At 42.8% G+C, this 19,285-nt stretch overlaps 1 protein-coding gene across 1 annotated transcript in view; it reads left to right on the top strand.

Moving 5' to 3' along the window:
• Positions 1-19,285, top strand: part of LOC309657696 (uncharacterized protein) — a 108,097-nt gene that overhangs the window by 55,291 nt on the left and 33,521 nt on the right. The window contains exons 6-9 of the mRNA XM_082455520.1: positions 4,026-4,217; positions 4,463-7,120; positions 15,885-15,943; positions 18,903-18,991. Of these exons, the coding sequence (XP_082311646.1) occupies positions 4,026-4,217; positions 4,463-7,120; positions 15,885-15,943; positions 18,903-18,991 (2,998 nt within the window). The remainder of the gene's footprint in view (positions 1-4,025; positions 4,218-4,462; positions 7,121-15,884; positions 15,944-18,902; positions 18,992-19,285) is intronic.

Raw genomic sequence — 19,285 nt, 5'->3', positions numbered from 1 at the left:
AGAGCCTTTCTTAGCGTCCAGCAACTTCATTAGTAGGATTCAGTTCTCCAGGTTTGAAATATTTTGAATTTCAAATTTTAAAGGAAGTAAAATCATTGCAGGCTCTTGAGCCCTCTCACCATTAGACCTGGGGAAAAAAGGGAGAAGTAGCAGCACTTCTTAAATCTGCTAAAAAAGGATCTGAAGAAAATGAAACAGCCATCACTTATTTATTGAGAGTCTGTAAGTTTTCCTACACTGTGAAGAAATACACAGACATATACGACATGGCTTCTGCTTGTAGGTTGTGTATAATTAAGGTAAGGAAATAATATTAAGGCATTTGGATGAATTAAAGAATGACACATTCAGAATTCTGAATGTCAGCATTGAGAGAGATGTAGACTACGAAAGAGGAAAAAAAAAGGCAGTATGTTTAGAGTAAACAATGTTTCATGGATTAGGTAGGTTTTAAGATGGACATTGAAATATAGAGAACATTTAAAAGGGGGAGAGAAAAGATGAAGCTATTTCTATTTGAGAGAATTGCACAGGTAAAGTTGTAAATGTAGTTCTGTTCAAGAAACATTAATTAAGTACCTCTGTGCCAAGCTCTATACTGGGCGCTAGAGATTACAGCATTTTGGGGAACACTTCTGGACTCTGTTGCTGAAGTATTTTCACATATCCTAAAAAGGTGAATCTCTTGTGAGGGAACAAATCCCTTGAAGGAATTCTCATGACGGAAGTCCCTTTTCTTTGCTGATATAGAAAGGGACTGGTTTTTGTTTTCAAAATATAGGCTAAGCTCTAGAAATAATTGGGTAAGCTTAACTTTGGTGCACACTCATCTTTCCCATCATCACTGACTTCCTGTCTGGCATAGTTACAGGTGCAGATCTCTGTTTGATACCTTAAAGGGTCATGCTATATATAGACTGTCAACTAAGGTTATCTGATGATAATAAATTGTTGCATTTTAATCATAACAATAATAATGATAATAATAATAACGTACCTGTCAATTACTGTGCAGATTGGTTTTTTTTCTTTCCAGTTTTATTGAGATATAATTGACATACAGCATTGTATAATTTTAAGGTGTACAGCATGATGATTTAAGTTACATACATCATGAAATGATTACCACAATAAGTTTAATGAACATCCATTATCTCATATAGATAGAAAATGAAAGAAAAATCTTTTCCTCGTCATGAGAACTCTTAGGATTTATTCTCTTAACAGCTTTCATGTATAGCATACAGCAGTGTTAATTATATTTATCATGTTGTACATTATATCCCTAGTACTTATTTATCTTATAACTTGCAGTTTGTACCTTTTGACTACCTTCATCTAAACTCCCCCCTCCTACCCCCCCCCCACCTCTGGTAACCACAGATCTTATTTCTTTTTTTAAAAATTTTATTGGCGTATAGTTGATTTACAGTGTTGTGTGATTTCTTTTTCTGTGTGTTTGTTTGTGAAGTATAATTGACCTATAGCACTATGTTAATTTCTGGTACACAACATAGTGATTCAATATTTCTGTGTGTTACAAAATGATCACCATAAGTCTAGTTAGCATTTGTCACCATACAAAGATATCCCATTATTATTGACTGTATTCCCCATAGTGTACATTTCATACCTGTGACTTATTTATTTTGTAAGTGGAAGTTTATACCTCTTAATCTCCCTCAGATTGTTTTATATACATCATCTCATGTAATCGTAATGATTCTATGAGTTTACTTAAAATTGTCTTCCCCAATTAAAATGAGTTAACTGAAGCTTAGGTTAAGTAACATGACAAAGGCCACACGGTTAGTCATTGGCAGGGGTATGACTGACTTCAAAATCTGCGCTATTCTGCTTTTCAATAGGGGGTTCTTGAAGGTCCAAGGAAAGGAAGGAATGCATAGTGGTGTGGTTGAGGCATTAGTATTAATATTCGTAGACAGGGCACTTGCCAGCAATCTAAGCAATCCACCAACTAGTAAGGTCGGCATGAGACATGTACAATAGTATGAGCAACTAAATCATTGTAGGGCCACATACAGAGTTTGCCATCTCTTTAGTACGTCTTTGAAGAGGTGGCTGATTTGTGTTGGTGCTATGTTTTTCTTCTCAGTCATTGAGGGAGTAAGTACTAGTTGAAGCTTATGATCCCAACACATCAAAATGGACAACCTGGCAGATGTCCTTGCTGGAAGATGACAAGATTGCTAAAAGAGGGGCCCTGATTTTTCTCCTGAGATTTGACACTTGGGGGCTTCCATTAAAAACATTACCAAGCCTCTGTCATTTTAATCTCTTCTTTAAGTGCCTGTGATCTTTTCAGGGGCACAGGTCCACGCATGGTCAATGCCTAGTGACCAGGTTTCAGAGCTGTGGGCAGAGGTGGCAGTGACTGTGAAAGCCTGGGAGGAGATGAGGGAAGAAAAGGTCACTCTTCCTGACAACTTTTAACTTGATTCCACTTATAAGCCATTTATTTTCAGAAATAAGTAATGGGTGAAGACAAAGGCCAGGCCTACATTTCATGCACTTGAGAGTTAAAGGCTTTCTGAGATCAAATTACCACAGCAGAGACAGGGTTACTGTAGGGACATTTTGGGAGGAAGCAGACAGAGAGGGAGAAGCCAGAGGCCTACGAACGGAAACAGGAATAGAATGTGATGGAAGTTGCTTCCCACTTTGCACTCCTGAGGGAACAAAGAGGACCAATAAGAAGCAGCAGGGATAGGAGGAAGCTGGGAGCTTCTCTGGAATAAAATGGGTTAGGTTGTGGAGTTGTCAGCTGCTGTACTTGGTAGGTGGGAGGAGGAGATGTGCTAGTCCAGGCCTTTGAAACCTGGGTGCCTTGGCCCCTTCAACTATGCCCTGAAGGAGGGAAGTGTGCCAAATGTCAGGTCTCCTTCTAGTTTTGTTCCAGTTCATAGCTAGAAAATGACAGCAGAAGATCTAGGGGCAAGAGGATGCTGAGAGAAGAGAAGGAGAAAGGACATTTTAGTGAGTGCTTTTGTACAAGTGGGACAATGAATTTTAAACTCTTGTGGAATAGATGGGAGGGCCTGGGAAAAGTGGATGTTCAAAACAGAGAAACAGAGGCAATGACACAGAACAGAAAGGCTTCCTCTGATCCTTCTGCCTTCTTGTTCACTGACAATTGGTTATCCTTTCGTTGCCTCTGCAGCAATACAAGGGGGGAGTCTTAGGGGAACAGAGACCCGGAGGGGTAAAGGAACCTTATATTTATGTAAGATGAGCTGCAGCTATTGAAATTGCTGGCTATTGTGAGATAAATCCCAGCCTTCCACATTTTGCTTAATAACAGCAGACTTTTCACTGCAAAGCATTAATGGAGTCCAAATTCCAGCCAGGCTTGGGAAATCAAGAGTAACTCTCTTGATGTAATGGTTTTGCAGGCTCTTGAAGACATTGTCATCCGTTAAAGAAAAAAATTTATATCACTCTTGAAAGAAAGAAAATGTCTTGGGTGATAAATGAAAAAAATGTGAAGTAAAATGAGGAAAAGCTTGAGGGAAGGATCTCTTTAAAATTTTACTAGATTCTCCCCACTATGATCAAAAGGGGTCAAATAAGAGCTTAGCCTGCAGCTTCATGGAACCAATTTTTTAAAGAAAGAATATTAAAACCTGAAATATTGGTTATTTGCCAAGGCACACACTGGAAGTAAAAGCCACTTGGCTAGGAGCAGAATTGAGTGTTGGATCGCAGGATGCTAGTTTTAGGCTTGCTCCGCGAAAGATGACAGCACTTGCCACCCCCCCTCCCTCTGCCCTAGAAGTTTCTGCAGTATTTAGGAGTATTCAGGGAAAATGTTGGTGTCAGGGAAATAATCCCCATCATCAGTAACCTCAGAGCGCCTCACTTGCGTTTGTTTCTTTGAACGTGGAGCCGCCGCCCAGATATCCGTACTTAGCCAAGGCCCTCGGTGTATTTTCTTGACTTGCGCTTGGAAATCTTTTCCTGGGAGCTGAAAGCCCAAGTCCTAGAGACTTAACTGCTTTTCCTAGAATAATCTCCTTACAAGACCAGTTCAGCAGCCGAGGGACCGTGGAGACCGGCTGAACAGGACAGTGGGGGCAGGGAAAAAGGGAGTGGCCGTGTTCCCGGGGTCTGCTGGGATCCGGCCGGTCCGGGGCGAAGGAGCTGGGGCTGGAGTGGCTGGAGCGACTGGGCAGTCCGGGTCGCCGTCCGCCACCTCGGTGCGGAATCGGAGCCGGACTTGCTGAGCATTCCTCCCCCTCCTCTTCTGCTTCCTCTTCCCTCCCCCTGGACCAGCGGCGGCGGCGGCAGGAAACGAAGCCGGGCTGAGTGACTCCGAGGCGAGCGGAGGAGCTGAGATATGGGGAGTCAGAGCGGGCGGCGGGGCCAGGAGCCCTCCGGAGGGCCCACGAGGGGAGCGGCCCCGGCGTTTGCTAGCTCGTGAGGCGTGGGGGAGCGGGCGCAGGGCGGCACGAGCGGAGGCGGAGGCGCGGCCCCGGCGTGGAGCACGGCTGGGGAAGCTGCTGCCTCCGGCCCTGCCCGGCTGCCTCCGCCGCGGCTGGTGGCTATGGAGCTGGCGGGTACCAGACCTGGGGCAACAGAGCATCCCCGACTCCGGACGCCCATGTCCTGGCTGCTGCTGCTTTTCCTGCTGCTACTGCTGCTGCCGGGCCCAGCGGCCTCCCAGCTGCGATACTCGGTGCCGGAGGAGCAGACACCTGGCGCGCTTGTGGGCAACGTGGCTCGCGCGCTGGGGCTGGAGCTGCGGCGCTTGGGGCCGGGCTGCCTGCGTATCAACCACCTGGGTGCGCCCAGCCCGCGCTACCTGGAGCTGGACCTGACCAGTGGAGCTCTCTTCGTCAACGAGCGCATTGACCGGGAGGCGCTGTGTGAGCAGCGGCCTCGCTGCCTGCTCAGCCTGGAAGTGCTGGCGCACAGCCCCGTGGCGGTGAGTGCCGTGGAGGTGGAGGTACTGGACATCAACGACAACTCGCCGCGCTTCCCGCGGCCCGACTACCAGCTTCAGGTAAGCGAATCGGTGGCACCTGGAGCGCGCTTTCACATAGAGAGCGCGCAGGACCCCGACGTGGGCACCAACTCGGTGCAGACCTACGAGCTCAGCCCCAGCGAGCACTTCGAGCTGGACCTGAAACCCCTGCAGGAGAACAGTAAGGTGCTGGAGCTGGTGCTGCGTAAGGGCCTAGACCGCGAGCAGGCAGTCTTGCACCACCTGGTTCTCACAGCTGTGGACGGGGGCAGCCCTGCCCGCTCGGGCACCGCGCAGATCTCTGTGCTTGTCCTGGACACTAACGACAATTCTCCCGCCTTCGACCAGTCCACTTACCGCGTCCAGCTTCGGGAGGACGCGCCCCCAGGCACATTGGTGGTGAAGCTGAATGCCTCAGACCCGGATGAGGGCTCCAATGGCGAGCTCACGTACTCCTTGAGCAGCTACACGTCGGACCGGGAGAGGCAGCTCTTCAGCATCGACGCCAGCACGGGGGAAGTGCGGGTAAGTGGAGAGCTGGATTATGAGGAGGCCTCTTCCTACCAGATCTATGTGCAGGCAACAGACCGGGGTCCAGTGCCCATGGTGGGTCACTGCAAGGTGCTGGTGGACATCGTGGACGTGAATGATAACGCACCAGAGGTGGTGCTCACGGACCTGTACAGCCCAGTGCCTGAAGATGCTGCCCCCAACACCGTTGTGGCCCTTCTCAGTGTCAATGACCAAGACTCAGGTCCCAACCGGAAAGTGAGCCTGGGCCTGGAGGCCACACTGCCTTTCCGACTGAATGGCTTTGGAAACTCCTACACACTGGTGGTGAGTGGCCCCCTGGACAGGGAGCAGGCGGCTGCCTACAACATCACAGTGACGGCCACTGATGGGGGAGTACCACAGCTCACATCCCAGCGGACACTGCAGGTTGAGATCTCTGACATCAATGACAATCCGCCCAGTTTCCTGAAGGACTCCTACTCCATTTACATCGAGGAGAACAATTTGCCAGGGGTGTTGCTCTGCACTGTGCAAGCCACAGACCCAGATGAAAAGGAGAATTCGGAGGTGACCTACTCCCTCCTGGAGAGGGAGATTCAAGGGCTGCCAGTCACCTCCTATGTCTCCATTAACAGTGCCAGTGGCAGCCTTTATGCTGTCAACTCCTTTGATTATGAGAAGTTTCGGGAGTTCTTTGTGACTGTGGAGGCCCGGGACAAGGGGAGCCCACCACTGAGCAGCACTGTGACCACCAACGTGTATGTGGTGGACGTGAATGACCATGCCCCTCACATCCTATATCCTACCTCAACCAATTCGTCAGCAGCCATTGAAATGGTGCCTCGAACTGCCCCTGCTGGTTACCTGGTCACTAAAGTCATAGCCATGGACTCAGACTCCGGGCAGAATGCTTGGCTCTTTTACCATCTGGCCCAGATTTCTGACCTGGACCTCTTTAAAGTAGAGCTACATACAGGAGAAATTAGGACTACCAGGAAGATGGGAGATGAGAGTGGAACCACTTTCAACCTGACCGTGGTGGTCCGAGACAATGGAGAGCCATCGCTGTCAGCCTCTGTGGCCATTACAGTAGCTGTGGTGGATAGGGTCTCCAGAATCCTCCCTGACACTCAGAGACATGTGAGAAGTCCTCGGACATACTCTGAAATTACACTTTATCTAATCATAGCATTAAGCACAGTGTCTTTTATATTTCTTTTGGCAATCATTGTTTTGAGCATCATCAAGTGCTACCGCTACACTGCTTATGGCACTGCGTGCTGTGGAGGCTTCTGTGGAGTGAGGGAGAGGTGCCCTGCAGAACTCTACAAACAGGCCAACAACAATATTGATGCCAGGATACCACACGGCCTCAAAGTGCAGCCTCACTTCATTGAAGTGCGAGGGAACGGCTCCCTCACCAAGACCTACTGCTACAAGGCCTGTCTGACAGCAGGCTCAGGGAGTGACACTTTCATGTTTTACAACACAGGGGCGCAGCCAGGACTGGGACCTGGGGGAGCCCAAGCAGCAGCAGGTGACAGCAGGCACCTCACAGGCCAAAGTGGGCAGAGTGCTGGGAACCTGATTATTCTAAAAAACGAAGCTGTTTCTCAAAATGAGGTGAGATAGTAGTCAAGGGGTCTTTCACAAAGTCATGCATTTTTCACATTCCCCCCGCCCCCTCGCAGTATCATGTAGTTGGCTTTCTCGAGTTATTAACAATGACAAGGGTTATCTGGTAAACTGTGTGTGTGTGTGTGTATTACCTGTGATTGGATTATAATCTGCTATGTTTCCTCTCTAGAAAAATAGGACTAGAGAATTGTTTTACTTTCCATTTTCTTTTCAGATATATGAAACCTTGACCATAAAATTGTTTGAGAAATGAGGATTTGTCTTAAGTATGTGGTGTTAAAGCACAGCTCTGTAGATAGAGCTGTAGAATAGGCCTGAGAATAAGATGATGCTATAGAGGGTAACATTATGAGATTCAGGGAGAAATGGCCTGTGCTGTATCATCTACAGGGAAGGTTCCCTTTTGAAATCCTACAGGAGAGTTGTTTTTCAAAAGTTCTGAAACCTCTCGGGGCTGTGGTGGTCGTCTCTGTATGCTGTCCCTGTTTATACCATGGACTATCTACAATGAAAAGTATCCAGTTAATATTTCTGGTAATTGCATTGAACTAATGTGATGAGATCTGCTAGAAAGTCATGTCAGAGGTGATAAAGCCATAGAATGTGGACCTCACCCTGAAGACAAAGTTTGATTTGGCTGTTTGCTGTGGTAACTATTCTGTTGGGGCTGTCGGAGGAGATGAATGATGCTACGGCAGGCATCCAAGAACCAATTTGTCGGGTTGGGCCAGGGAGATGGTAGAATGAGTGGATTAGGGATGTGGGGGTATGGTGAAGACCGGGACAAGCTGGGGTTGGGGAGAAAGAATTCTGCCGCTAGTTATCTTTTTTGGCCTTGTGTGAACTCCTTGTAAGAGGATTTCCCTGCATTTAATGTAAATGTAATCTTCTGATTTCCTCTTGAGAATTCCTAGGGTTTTTGATGAGATGTGAAGCAGCCTCTTCAAGCCCCTCATGTCTTTAAGTTAAATGATAGTACTTTAAATGGTACTTCAACATGTTCCAAAGCACACATTCAATTTCTGGATCTAGCTACAAAAGCCTTGGAAAGTGGATGGCTTACTGTACATGAGAGACAGGGAGACAGGTGTTAGTAGATACACTGGTTTTAAGTAGGTGTAAGGCCAGTTTGCTCAGTATATGAAGGATGTATATAAATTGTTGGACAGTGCATGTGTTTGTGTAGTGTGTTTGTCTCCATATGCATGCTTGAAATAATAGAATTCTGCTTTGTGATACTTTAAACTTGGATTTCAGAAGCCAAAATTTTGTCCCATAAAAAGTGATGAATTGTTTCTTCCCAAAGAACTACTTTGTAGCTAGGACTTTCAGAGGTCCTACAAAATGAGTTAATAATATTTGTCCCTCCTATATTTTTGTGATGTGTTTTCATTGACATATTGTTGTCTTTTTATTAATGTCCATAGTTTCACATTCTAAATTCATGCTCATCTTCAGGAAATTAATGCATAAGCACAGAAAAGAAGAGAGATGGATTGAGAGAATTTCCATGTACATTGTAGGTAGATTTATCAGAAGAGCCTGATGTTAGTCAATGCTGAGCAGTCACGGGAGGCAGATTGCAGATTAAGAAGAACGGGTTGAGGGGGGGAATCAAAGAGCCTCCAGAATTCTTTAGATCATAGCTTTTGGCAGCATGTAGAAAGGCTTAATTTTAAATAAGGATGCTGTAGACATTTGCTGAACAAATTACTGTGAAGTCCTTTTGGGCCTGGGGTGGCTGCAGGTGGTAAAGAGGCGAAGAGAGCAGGCCAGGCAAGCTTTGCAGCCGGCTGTGAGCTGGAAGCGCAGGGGAGTGACACTCTGCCCCTCTCTCTCCTGACTCAAAGCTTGGGGCAATTTGATACGTGAACTATTTCTGTCTTATACTGACCTGTGTGTTAATATGTGCTTTGGTTCACAAACCTTTAATTTAGGGAGAAAATTATGTCAGAAAGGTGCTTGCTTTTGTGGGATTTTGCCAGGAGAGTACATGATTTTAATAAAGACAAATTTTTGCCAGACATTTTTGGAAATCCAGTGAAGAGAGCCCTAAGATCTATAGCTCCTGGAATTACTGCGGTTATGGGTAGAGAGTGAGTCACGTTGTCATAACATGGCAAAATGGGGACAAAAATCACTCAACTCTGAAAGTCATCACTGCTAGATCAACCTGTTAAATTCTCATGTTAGGCTTTCTTTCTTCCCTACCCAGTCACTGCAGATGGCAGGAGAGTCCTGGGGGGCAACTGATTCCATGTGCCTACATTAAAATTAGATGGGGATCGGAAAGCATGAGTAAGGGAATTTGCGCTCACTGACCACCCTACTATACAAAAATATTCTGCACTGCAATATATGTATGGTTTCATTACCTGTAAGTCATACATTAAACGAATATTTATCAACATCTAGCACATGAGGAAACAAGCTCAGAGAGGTTAAGTAACACACACAGTCACTCTCCTAGTGGTATTTTAAGTCATATCTGTCTGACTCCAAAGACTGTGCTTTTTGAAACAGTATGAGTAGATAGAAATCCCAATGTTTATATTCCTTTTGATATGGGATCCTCAGGCATTCAGGCTACCACTGATTCACCTAGTAGTGTCAGTTAACTGCTCTGGAAAAAGAGGAATTCTTTGCATAGAAGTAGGTCACCAATGGGAGGATCAGTGAGTAAAAACGTTACCACCAAGCTAGGATATTTTTTATTTGTTTTACCGTTGGCAAAACCTGTTCAGATCTTTTATCTTTGTTCTCTCTCTAATTTCTCTCTTGTTGCTTATTAAATATCAGTATTTAACATCAGGCTAATCTTTTGGTAGATTTTACCCCCAGTGAGTTTATTTCATGAGCCACTTGTGCAGTGAGGTTTCTGAAGTAACTGTTTAGCAGTGGGGCAGAATTTCTCTTTGGAGAGCTCTGAAAAGCTGGTGTTCAATGTGGTTGGCACCCTCTTCAGAATCTCCAAGAAAAGGAACCAAACCTTAAGGTGGATTCTGTGCATCTGTGGTCCTATGACTGCTGATGAGTCACTTTGAGTGCTCTGGGCAGATTTGTCCAACTGCGCCTCAGTGGGACCAGTTGGCACAAGATGTGGAAATCACAAAAGAGTAGCAGAAATGAGTTAAGTTTACATTCACTTTCACTTATTTTTAAGCAAGTTGTAGTCACCAAATCTTCAGTTATTTTTGCCACCGTGCGTACATATTCACTCTAATTCCAGTTGTGGTAACTTTGAAGGGTGAACCCTTCTTTCAGTGGCACCTAATTTATTTCTTGCAGGACTGACTTTTCTAGCTGGTGACTGACTCTGTCCTGGATCAGAACTTACACTTAGTGTAAAGTGCCATCATGGTGAATTTATAAAAACTGCACAGTGGTCAGAATAGGCAAAGAAATTATATCTGAACTTATATCCTCTGATGGTCACTTTTGAATGGGTGGGGCTGTTTTGTTTTGCCATTTCTGTATTGGTTATAAGACTGTTCTTCTGAGAAAAGGTTTATTTTATTTGGTCTGAGAATACGTTAATTTCTTCAAATTACCCTCTTCCTCCCCTTTTCTACAGATCTGCTGAGCCAGATGGAATTATGGCTGAGCTCCTCTCTGTCTCTTTATCTTGCACATATCCTGACTGATGAAGAAATCTATTTATTGTAGCTTGAATGTCATTGGCCTACCCTTTGGTCTGACCCAGGACTGAGCCTGCACATGGGCATCTGGTCTAACTCAGAACACTCTGCAGGGACACAGCCTGGCATATTACAAATTGTCTACTGGCATGCTGTTTGCTTGACAGAATAGCAGAGTTGGTTCTGGATAGTTGCCTTGGTTGGCCACCAATTTTTGCTCTCAGTGAGAGGTCAGGATGATGTCTGTTTGCAAACGTTTGATGAAAAATTACCATCACCAAGCCCAGAGGTTTAGCTGAATTGAATGGGGATTTACAGGTGTCTTTGAATATGAGTTTTGTAAATTTCACCTGGCTCCATGTTCCTGGGCATATTACAGTATGAATATAAATTTGGCTTATTCGTATGATAATATTTTGAGTACTATAAAAGCATGATTTCAAAAATCAAAGGTCAAGAGAATTCCTTAGCAGTGTTTTAAATCTGCTAGCCTAAAAATTATACAAGTTTTTGTCTTTCGAGGATTTGAACTCGACAAATGCAGAGAAATCTCCAACATTGCAAAAATCGAAGAAAAATGTTAGTCCCTTGGCACATAAGCAACATCAGTTCCTTTCTGGCCTTGCAGGGTCAGAACTCTGGGCTCCAGGGAAGTAAAACTGTGGGTGAGAGAGTAACTGCTGCATTAGCAGGCTGTGCGTCCAGAATTAAGCAAACCGAGCATTTTCTGTTGTACTAGAACCCATTAGGTATGTTTTAAAGTGATGTGTATTTTATTTTCCTGCTCTGTGGATTAGGATTATAAATGACTGTTTTTAGAAGTAAGTATTCACCTAGACTTCTCATATTTATCATCTTTTCATTTTGATTTACTAGAAGACTAATATGTAACATAACAATGATTATTTTAGATGTTAGATTCCTTTTTGCCTTCATGACCAACAGTTTATGTGTTCATTTTCTATTGCTTTGTAACAAATCACCACAAATTAGTGTGTAAAAACAACACTCATTTATTACCTGCACACTGTGACTGGGTTCTCTGCTCAGGTTTTCACAAGGCTGAAATCAACATGTTGGCCAGGCTGAGTTCTCTCTTGGAGGCTCTGGGGAAGAATCTGCTTTCAAGTTCATTCAAGTTGTTGGCAGAATCCAGTTCCATGAGGACTGAGCTCCCCGTTTTCTTACTTACTGTTGGCTGGAGGTCACTCTCAGCTCCTAGAAGTTGCTCTCAGGTCCTTACCAATATTTTAACAGTGGAGAATATTTTCTCACACGGAATTCCTCTCATGCTTCAGATCTCTCTGATTTCTGTCTCTGAGCTCTAGACCCAGATTTAAAAGACTCGTATAATTAGGTCATTCCCACCCAGATAATCTCCCTTTTTCAAAGCCAGCTGTGCCATATAATATAACTTAATCATGCAGTAAGACCCATCATATTCAGTCTTGGAGATTATACAGGGCATTTACAGTAGGGTGTAGGGATCTTGGAGGCCATTTGAGGATTTTGCCTATCATAATTTATATCAGTGTTCACAAAATATCACTGAAAAATTTGCAGTGGATACATCTTTAATAGATTCCTGCTAGGAAGGAAAAGGAGATGCTACATGTAGTCTTGTTTCTCAGAGGACCATTTATTGATAGCTTCGTGGATTTCCATGATAAGAAGATAGCATATTACTTCACTGAGTAGTCCTATGGTGTTATGAATGACATAGGGTATTTTAAACCTATTTTATTTCAAATCTGTCTTGGAAGAGGTGATTCACCCTTTTGTAGCTCAAATATTCCATAGTATAAATAATACCATTACAGAATAAATCAAGTCTTAGCTATAATTTTGATAGAAACAAATGGATTCTTGTTCTTCAATAATACTACATCACCCACGTGGACTACCTAATTCAGTTTTTCCACATCTGGAATTTCATGACTTATTCTACTGAAGGGCTACGCTTTGAAACAACAGAACATACTGGGCTTTTCACCAATAGAAATTAAGCAAAGCCCAGGGATGTACCATCCAAGTACTAGAGAACTAAACATATGTCTCATTATATTAGGTATATCAGCAGTCAACCTCTCAGCTTCAGTTTTTCCAAGTTTAATCAATTTTTCCAAGTTCACATGAAACCCATGTACATTTTATTACATTTAATTTTGTATCATTTTAAAATAAATCAATCTGGGAAAGTCAGAAGTAAAAAAGAGAAAAATAGATATCTGTCATTCCACGCAAATTTATTTAAAACACAGACTTTCGCGTTAGGGGTACCTAAAGATGACTATCAGCCAAACCTACCTATCAGGCAGGTAATTTTTTTTTTTTTAATTTTATTTATTTATTTATTTATGGCTGTGTTGGGTCTTCGTTTCTGTGCGAGGGCTTTCTCTAGTTGTGGCAAGCAGGGGCCACTCTTCATCGCGGTGCGCGGGCCTCTCACTATCGCGGCCTCTCTTGTTGCGGAGCACAGGCTCCAGACGCGCAGGCTCAGTAATTGTGGCTCACGGGCCCAGCTGCACCGCGGCATGTAGGATCTTCCCAGACCAGGGCTCGAACCCGTGTCCCCTGCATTGGCAGGCAGATTCTCAACCACTGACAGGCAGGTAATTTAATCTCTCTAAAGTTCCACATTTCTAATTTTTGTAATTTAAGTACGATAGTGTTGCCCTTGCATGGTAGTTAATTTATTCGAAAGCCTTTAAAAAACCTATCAAATACCTGAACCCTGCTAGCTTCTGAGGCTGTAGCTATGTATTATGAATATTTGAGAATATCAGTATGTATTATAAACAAAGATATAATCCCTTTCATAAAGTTTATGGTCTAACAAAGGTGTTAGGATAAATGCAGTAATATGTATAAAGTGCTTATTCCATTGCCTAGTATTGTGTGGCTACATAAAACATATTAATTACTTTCTTCCTTACCTTTTCCCTGCCTGATCTCACTGCATTAAGATGTCTCATAACTATGATTTTGGCAAATAAATCTCAGAAGCATCTTGTTGCTGAGGGACTATTATAGAAAATAGCAGCATGACAAATTACGTGTCGTTGAGGAAGTGAGATTATGTAATGGACTGAGTTTCCTGGTCAGTCCTGCTAGAACTGTGCCTTTCCGCAAAATAAAGTTGGTGATTTCATTCACCAGATCAAGTTGCAGCAATTTTCATCATGGATGTTACCCAGTCATAGAAAAATTGGCAGCATTTGCTCAACAGATGTCAGAGTCTTTCTTGAAGGAGGGTTCTTACAGCTACCAAGCTGACACCAGTGCTGCTGATGGTCAGGGGAAAGCTGGTGATGATACGATTAATAAAAAGTATTTCAGTCATATTTTCAGGTTTACCAAATGGTTTGCAAATATTTTCTCTTTTGCTCCCTCTACTACCCCTGATAGAAAATGGGAGCCCCTTCATTTCATCTGTAGATAGTTTTATGGTACTTTATGAGGAACATCAATAGCATTTTGTGAATTTGAGAACCAAGGAGGAAGCAGCTTGTATCTTGCCAACAGAATGGAAGGGACCGGAGAGGGCAGTTAGTGTATGGGGACATTTGAGGTAAAGTATCCTAGAGTTGTAGGTTTTTCTGGGCCTTGACTTGGCTAAGTTGTTGAATATCATCTAACCATCCCAAAGTCTGTCTGGAAGTTGAGATGCTGATCACTTCTTCTCTGGATCTTGTGAAGAAGTGTGTTTACGAAATACTGTGCATCCCTTGAATGAACTATAAGAATGACAGGAACAAACTTGACATTTTGAAATAGTTTATTGGCATTACTGTGGCCTTGTGTCTACCAAATATAATTATAGTCCAGAGGAAAATGCAGAATACAACCTCCATCTCTTCATCTTTCCATTCAAATAGGCCTCAATATTCAGTGACAGGACCACTTTAATCTCTGCCCATGAAAACACTTCGAGAGGAACATCTGTCATGGGTTTTTCATAATAACATTTTTGCTAATTGATAACAAGATAGTGGTGGTGATTGATTTTGTCCCCAGTGACTCCTGAGTAGCTTCTACTCAGCACATAACTTCCAGAGCAGTCTTTAGGTGCCCACATTTTCCTCGGTGTCCCCTCCACTTTGAATTGACTGTTTGAAGACACAGGGCAATGCATCTTTCCAACACATAGGTGGTGCAGAGTGAGTCAGGTTCTTCTTAGGTTTCAGCTGCTCCCTGTTAAACAGAGCTTAGCAAACAGTAATTGAATAAGAAGGCAAAGCCCTCAGAGGAGCAGGAAACAAGTACAATTTTATGAAAAGGATTATGCAGCACAACAAGGTCAAACCCCGCCGTGGTTTGTTTTCCTCTCCCTTGTATTCCTCTTCAATCAGCAGAAGAGGCTGTTATCAGTTGCTGGCATTATGACTGGGCACATCCGCCCAGAGTCAAACATGCTGCAGTTTGCAAAGTCAGCAGCAGATTGCAGTGCTCTGCAGTCCAGCCAGAACAGCAGAATTTGTGTAGCTGTGGGCCCTGTTATAGCTAGAATACCAAACTGGGGATGTTCCCTTAACGGGGCATTTGAGGGCAAAAACAATGAAAGCTTTTCCTCTTTCAGAATAGACTGTCCTTCCACTAATGCTGCTTTAGGAACATAGACCTGTTTTGTTCTGTTTTTTAATTGAAGTATAGTTGATTTACAATATTGTGTTGGTTTCAGGGGTACAGAGATTCAGTTATATATATTCTTTTTCAGATTCTTTTCCATAATAGGTTATTACAAGATATTGAATAGAGTTCCTTTGTGCTATATAGTAAGCCCTTGTTTACCTATTTCATATATAGTAGTGTGTATCTTAATACATAGACCTGTTTTGAGCAAGGCAAAGCCAAAGCCGGTCCTCACAGCATCATTAAATCCAGTTTTCCATGGTATTTCGTCTGTGCAAGGACCCTGATGAGCTAATTTAATTTTCTCCTGAAGTGCTATATATATGTGAATATCATCTTAGAGATGCATATGAAGTGGCTTCCTCCATACTTTTAATAGCTACATGGAAATATTTAAGAAACAGCTCATCGGTGAACGTCGTCACTAGGAGATCATCGTTTTTGCCATATTAACAAAAACTCCCTTTGTGATTTTGCAGCCCCGACAACCCAACCCTGACTGGCGTTACTCTGCCTCCCTGAGAGCAGGAATGCACAGGTATGGCTTTCCCTCCTCATTTCACTCAGAAGTTACTGCAACTGTATGACTCAGATAAACTGTCTTCATAGGCCGGAAGCAGCTGTCAAAACTGAGAAGCTTAGATGCTTTGCCAGGGGAATGCAGTTGTTTATATGTCTCCGTGTCTATTCCTTGAAACATTGGAAGCGGTCAGCGCCAAACGCTTATCAAGTGCCGGCAAATAAGAATCTCCTGTACAATCACAGATACAGGCGACTGTTTACTTTCTCTCATTAAAATTTCTATAAGGAAGTAGCTTCAACTTCTTTCATCCCTTCCCCATCTGTACCTTCTGTCCTTCCCTTAAAATTATAATGAATACTGATGCTTTCAGACTTGAGTACATTGTGTAATATATATGCACTTGTTGTCTACCTTGGTTTTCCATCGCACATTGACTGTTATATCCTGTTAACCACAATAATTGTTGTTCATGTTCACCCCTGTTAGAGTCTCCTTTTCTTTTCCATCTTGTTGCTATCTTATTGCCTGCCCTCAGTGGCAAGAGCTCTTCAGAGGTTGAGCCATGTGAAGGGCCTTTATTGAATATCTCGAGACCAAATCTAGCTTACTTTTAAATTAACCTAGAGTAATAACATTACTTTAAAACTCAGATTAAATATAATTTTGCCTTCTCTACTTTGTCTCTTTGACAGTAATTGATGAACTACCATTATTCCCAGACCTGATCTAGTATTCATGCCACAGGGCCAAATAAAAGATTCATTATTTGTGAGTGTCTTTGGGAAACCAAATGGAGAGAGCCAAGCAACTAGTGTTCACTACCACCAAAATAACTTAGTTTTAAAGAAGAAATAAACTCCAGACTTAAGCCTCTCAAAATATCTGGGCAACTCTTGAGTAGATCGTCACCAAACCTTGATCAATTTCTAAAGAGAGAGCTTACAGAGTATGTATTGAGTTAATGAAAAATTAGTTTTAGCCCGTTAAAAACACATTAAATTAAAATAAATCAACATATTCCCAAACATTACATTACAAATTGAGCAGAAATCATTATAACGGGTGCCCTTTCTAAACGAGAAGCAATCAGTGAAAACTGAAGATCAGTAGTTGGCTTGGTGAGACATCACATTGGAATCTGGTCATAACTTTAGGCCAGAAACACTTATGCAGATGCCAGAATACTAGGTTTCAGAAAGATTCTTTCTATTTGTTAGAAACCAGCTTATGCTTTTGCCTGCATCTGAGCTATTGTGGTGGACTATATGATAGGAAAAAATATGGTTTACAATACCAACTTCTTTTGTCCCAGTTGAATTAGCGCTTTACTTGAAAAGTACCAAAGCTATAAGATGCACCTTTAAAACTATATTAAAATAAAATACTAAACTATATCAGTTCCTTATTCCATTTTCAAATGAAAAAAAAAGCCACATGTGTTTCTATTCAGGTTTCAATTAAGATATTATGAGATTCAAGTAGGATAAGAAATGAAATAAAAATTAAAACTAAATGTTATTTATTCCTCACAGTGTAGCACATGGAACATATGTTAAAGTTGTGAACTTAAACAACACTCATCTTTTTCACACATACGCTTGGCTTCTTGGCCTTTCTAGCCTCAGATATCACGTGCCTGTTCCTTTGAAAATTCTGCTTTGAGCTGAGCTGGTTCCTAGGGTAGTTCCATCTTCAGAGTGAATCTAATTGAACCCATACAATTTGCTGGTAGAATCCACCAACACCCAAAGGATATTAATATTTGGAAAAAAGAGAAGATTCTAGGGTGTAGATGAAGGGAAGAACAGCAGTAAGGCAGAGCTTAATGAGTGAATTTCCACTAGATATGTTGTTTGAAGTCAAAGAATAAGAGGATATTGGGAATTCCCTGGCAGTCCAGTGGTTAGGACTCTGTGCTTTCACTGACGAGGGTGCGGTTCAGTCCCTGGTCCAGGAACTAAGATCCCATAAGCCTCCTGGCACGGCCAAAAAAAAAAAAAAAAAGAGTAAGAGAATATTGAACTTAGAGATGACCTTCCCCCACAATATTTCAAGTTTGCCTGCTCTGTTGAGTCACATGACCCCTTCAGGCAGTAGTACTCTTAAGTTTTACTTTAGTAACTTAACTTCCGAGATGAACCAATGCCTAATTTCAAAGAGTCCTCTTATTTTGGTGAGGGTTTTCTTGGGTGATATTTACTCTTAGGGTCCCATTTGTTCCTTTCTTCATCCAGAAAATATTGAGGGTCTCATATCTGCTAACATTACACATACATGAAGAATATGATGTTCTCTCTGCCCTTGAACAATTTACGTTCTAGCTCTACTTGCCTCTAAGGATGTCCCAGTTCATGTCTCACTCTCTGCAATATTTTATGCTGAATTAATCTCTTCTGAACTGGGATCCATGAGTGGTGGTGATAAACTTCCTCTAGTCCCAGGAAATGTAGGGTGGGTTACCTATGAGGAAAAGATACAGAAAGAGTAAAACAGAAAATAAAGTTAAGAATTAATTGGGCCAAACTGGAATAATACTACAGTTACCAGCAAATAATGTTCGTGCTTTCCTCTTTCCTATGAGAACCCAGAAATAAGAGAACTAGCAAAAGAGGCTTGGGGTTTTTGAGAACAAGCTCTCCTCATCTGCTTTGGCATTAAGACGATAAAATGGCATTAGCCCTCTGATAGGCTTCCTGTTAGATTTAATGAACACCACACAGCATTACTGAAAACCAAAATTGCTATAAAGATAAAGCATGTTTATCGCCTGCATGGTGTAGCAGGCAGTAAGTCAGCAATGCTTTTGCAGTTGATGCAAGGTGACTGCTCAGTGGTAATTGCTTCAGTTCAAGCATGAGTAAAAAGTGTTAGCTGCAGCCCTGCCTCCAGAGATGTAAGCGCTTTCTGAGGGTGGAAGGAGAGCTGGAAAGGCATTTATGGTCTAACTATTATTTGGGTCTATGTGTTTACTCAGCTCTGTGCACCTGGAAGAGGCTGGCATTCTACGAGCTGGTCCAGGAGGGCCTGATCAGCAGTGGCCAACAGTATCCAGTGCGACACCAGGTAAAGACCCAGGGTCTCTCCCTTCTTGCTTGGGTTCTGGAAAGCCATGAGATGACCTGTTTTTGTAAGACCAGGAATGTCAGTGGCTCTCTTTTTATTCTTACTTCTTTTTCTTACATGTGTGACTTCCTTGCATACATGATTATGCAGGAGTATTTTGATTTTCTACTTAATGTACTTCAGCAGTTGAAAACAGATAACATAAGGGTGTGTGTGTGTGTGTGTGTGTGTGTGTGTGTGTGTGTGTAAAGTTATTTCCTGAAATAACTGGGTACATTTCAAATGCTTAGGCTG

The sequence above is a fragment of the Balaenoptera physalus genome (assembly GCF_965194825.1).
Source record: "Balaenoptera physalus genome assembly, chromosome: 3".
NCBI lineage: Eukaryota > Metazoa > Chordata > Mammalia > Artiodactyla > Balaenopteridae > Balaenoptera > Balaenoptera physalus.
The sequence above is the reverse complement of the archived record's forward strand: the minus strand, read 5'-3'. Positions and strand labels throughout refer to the sequence as shown.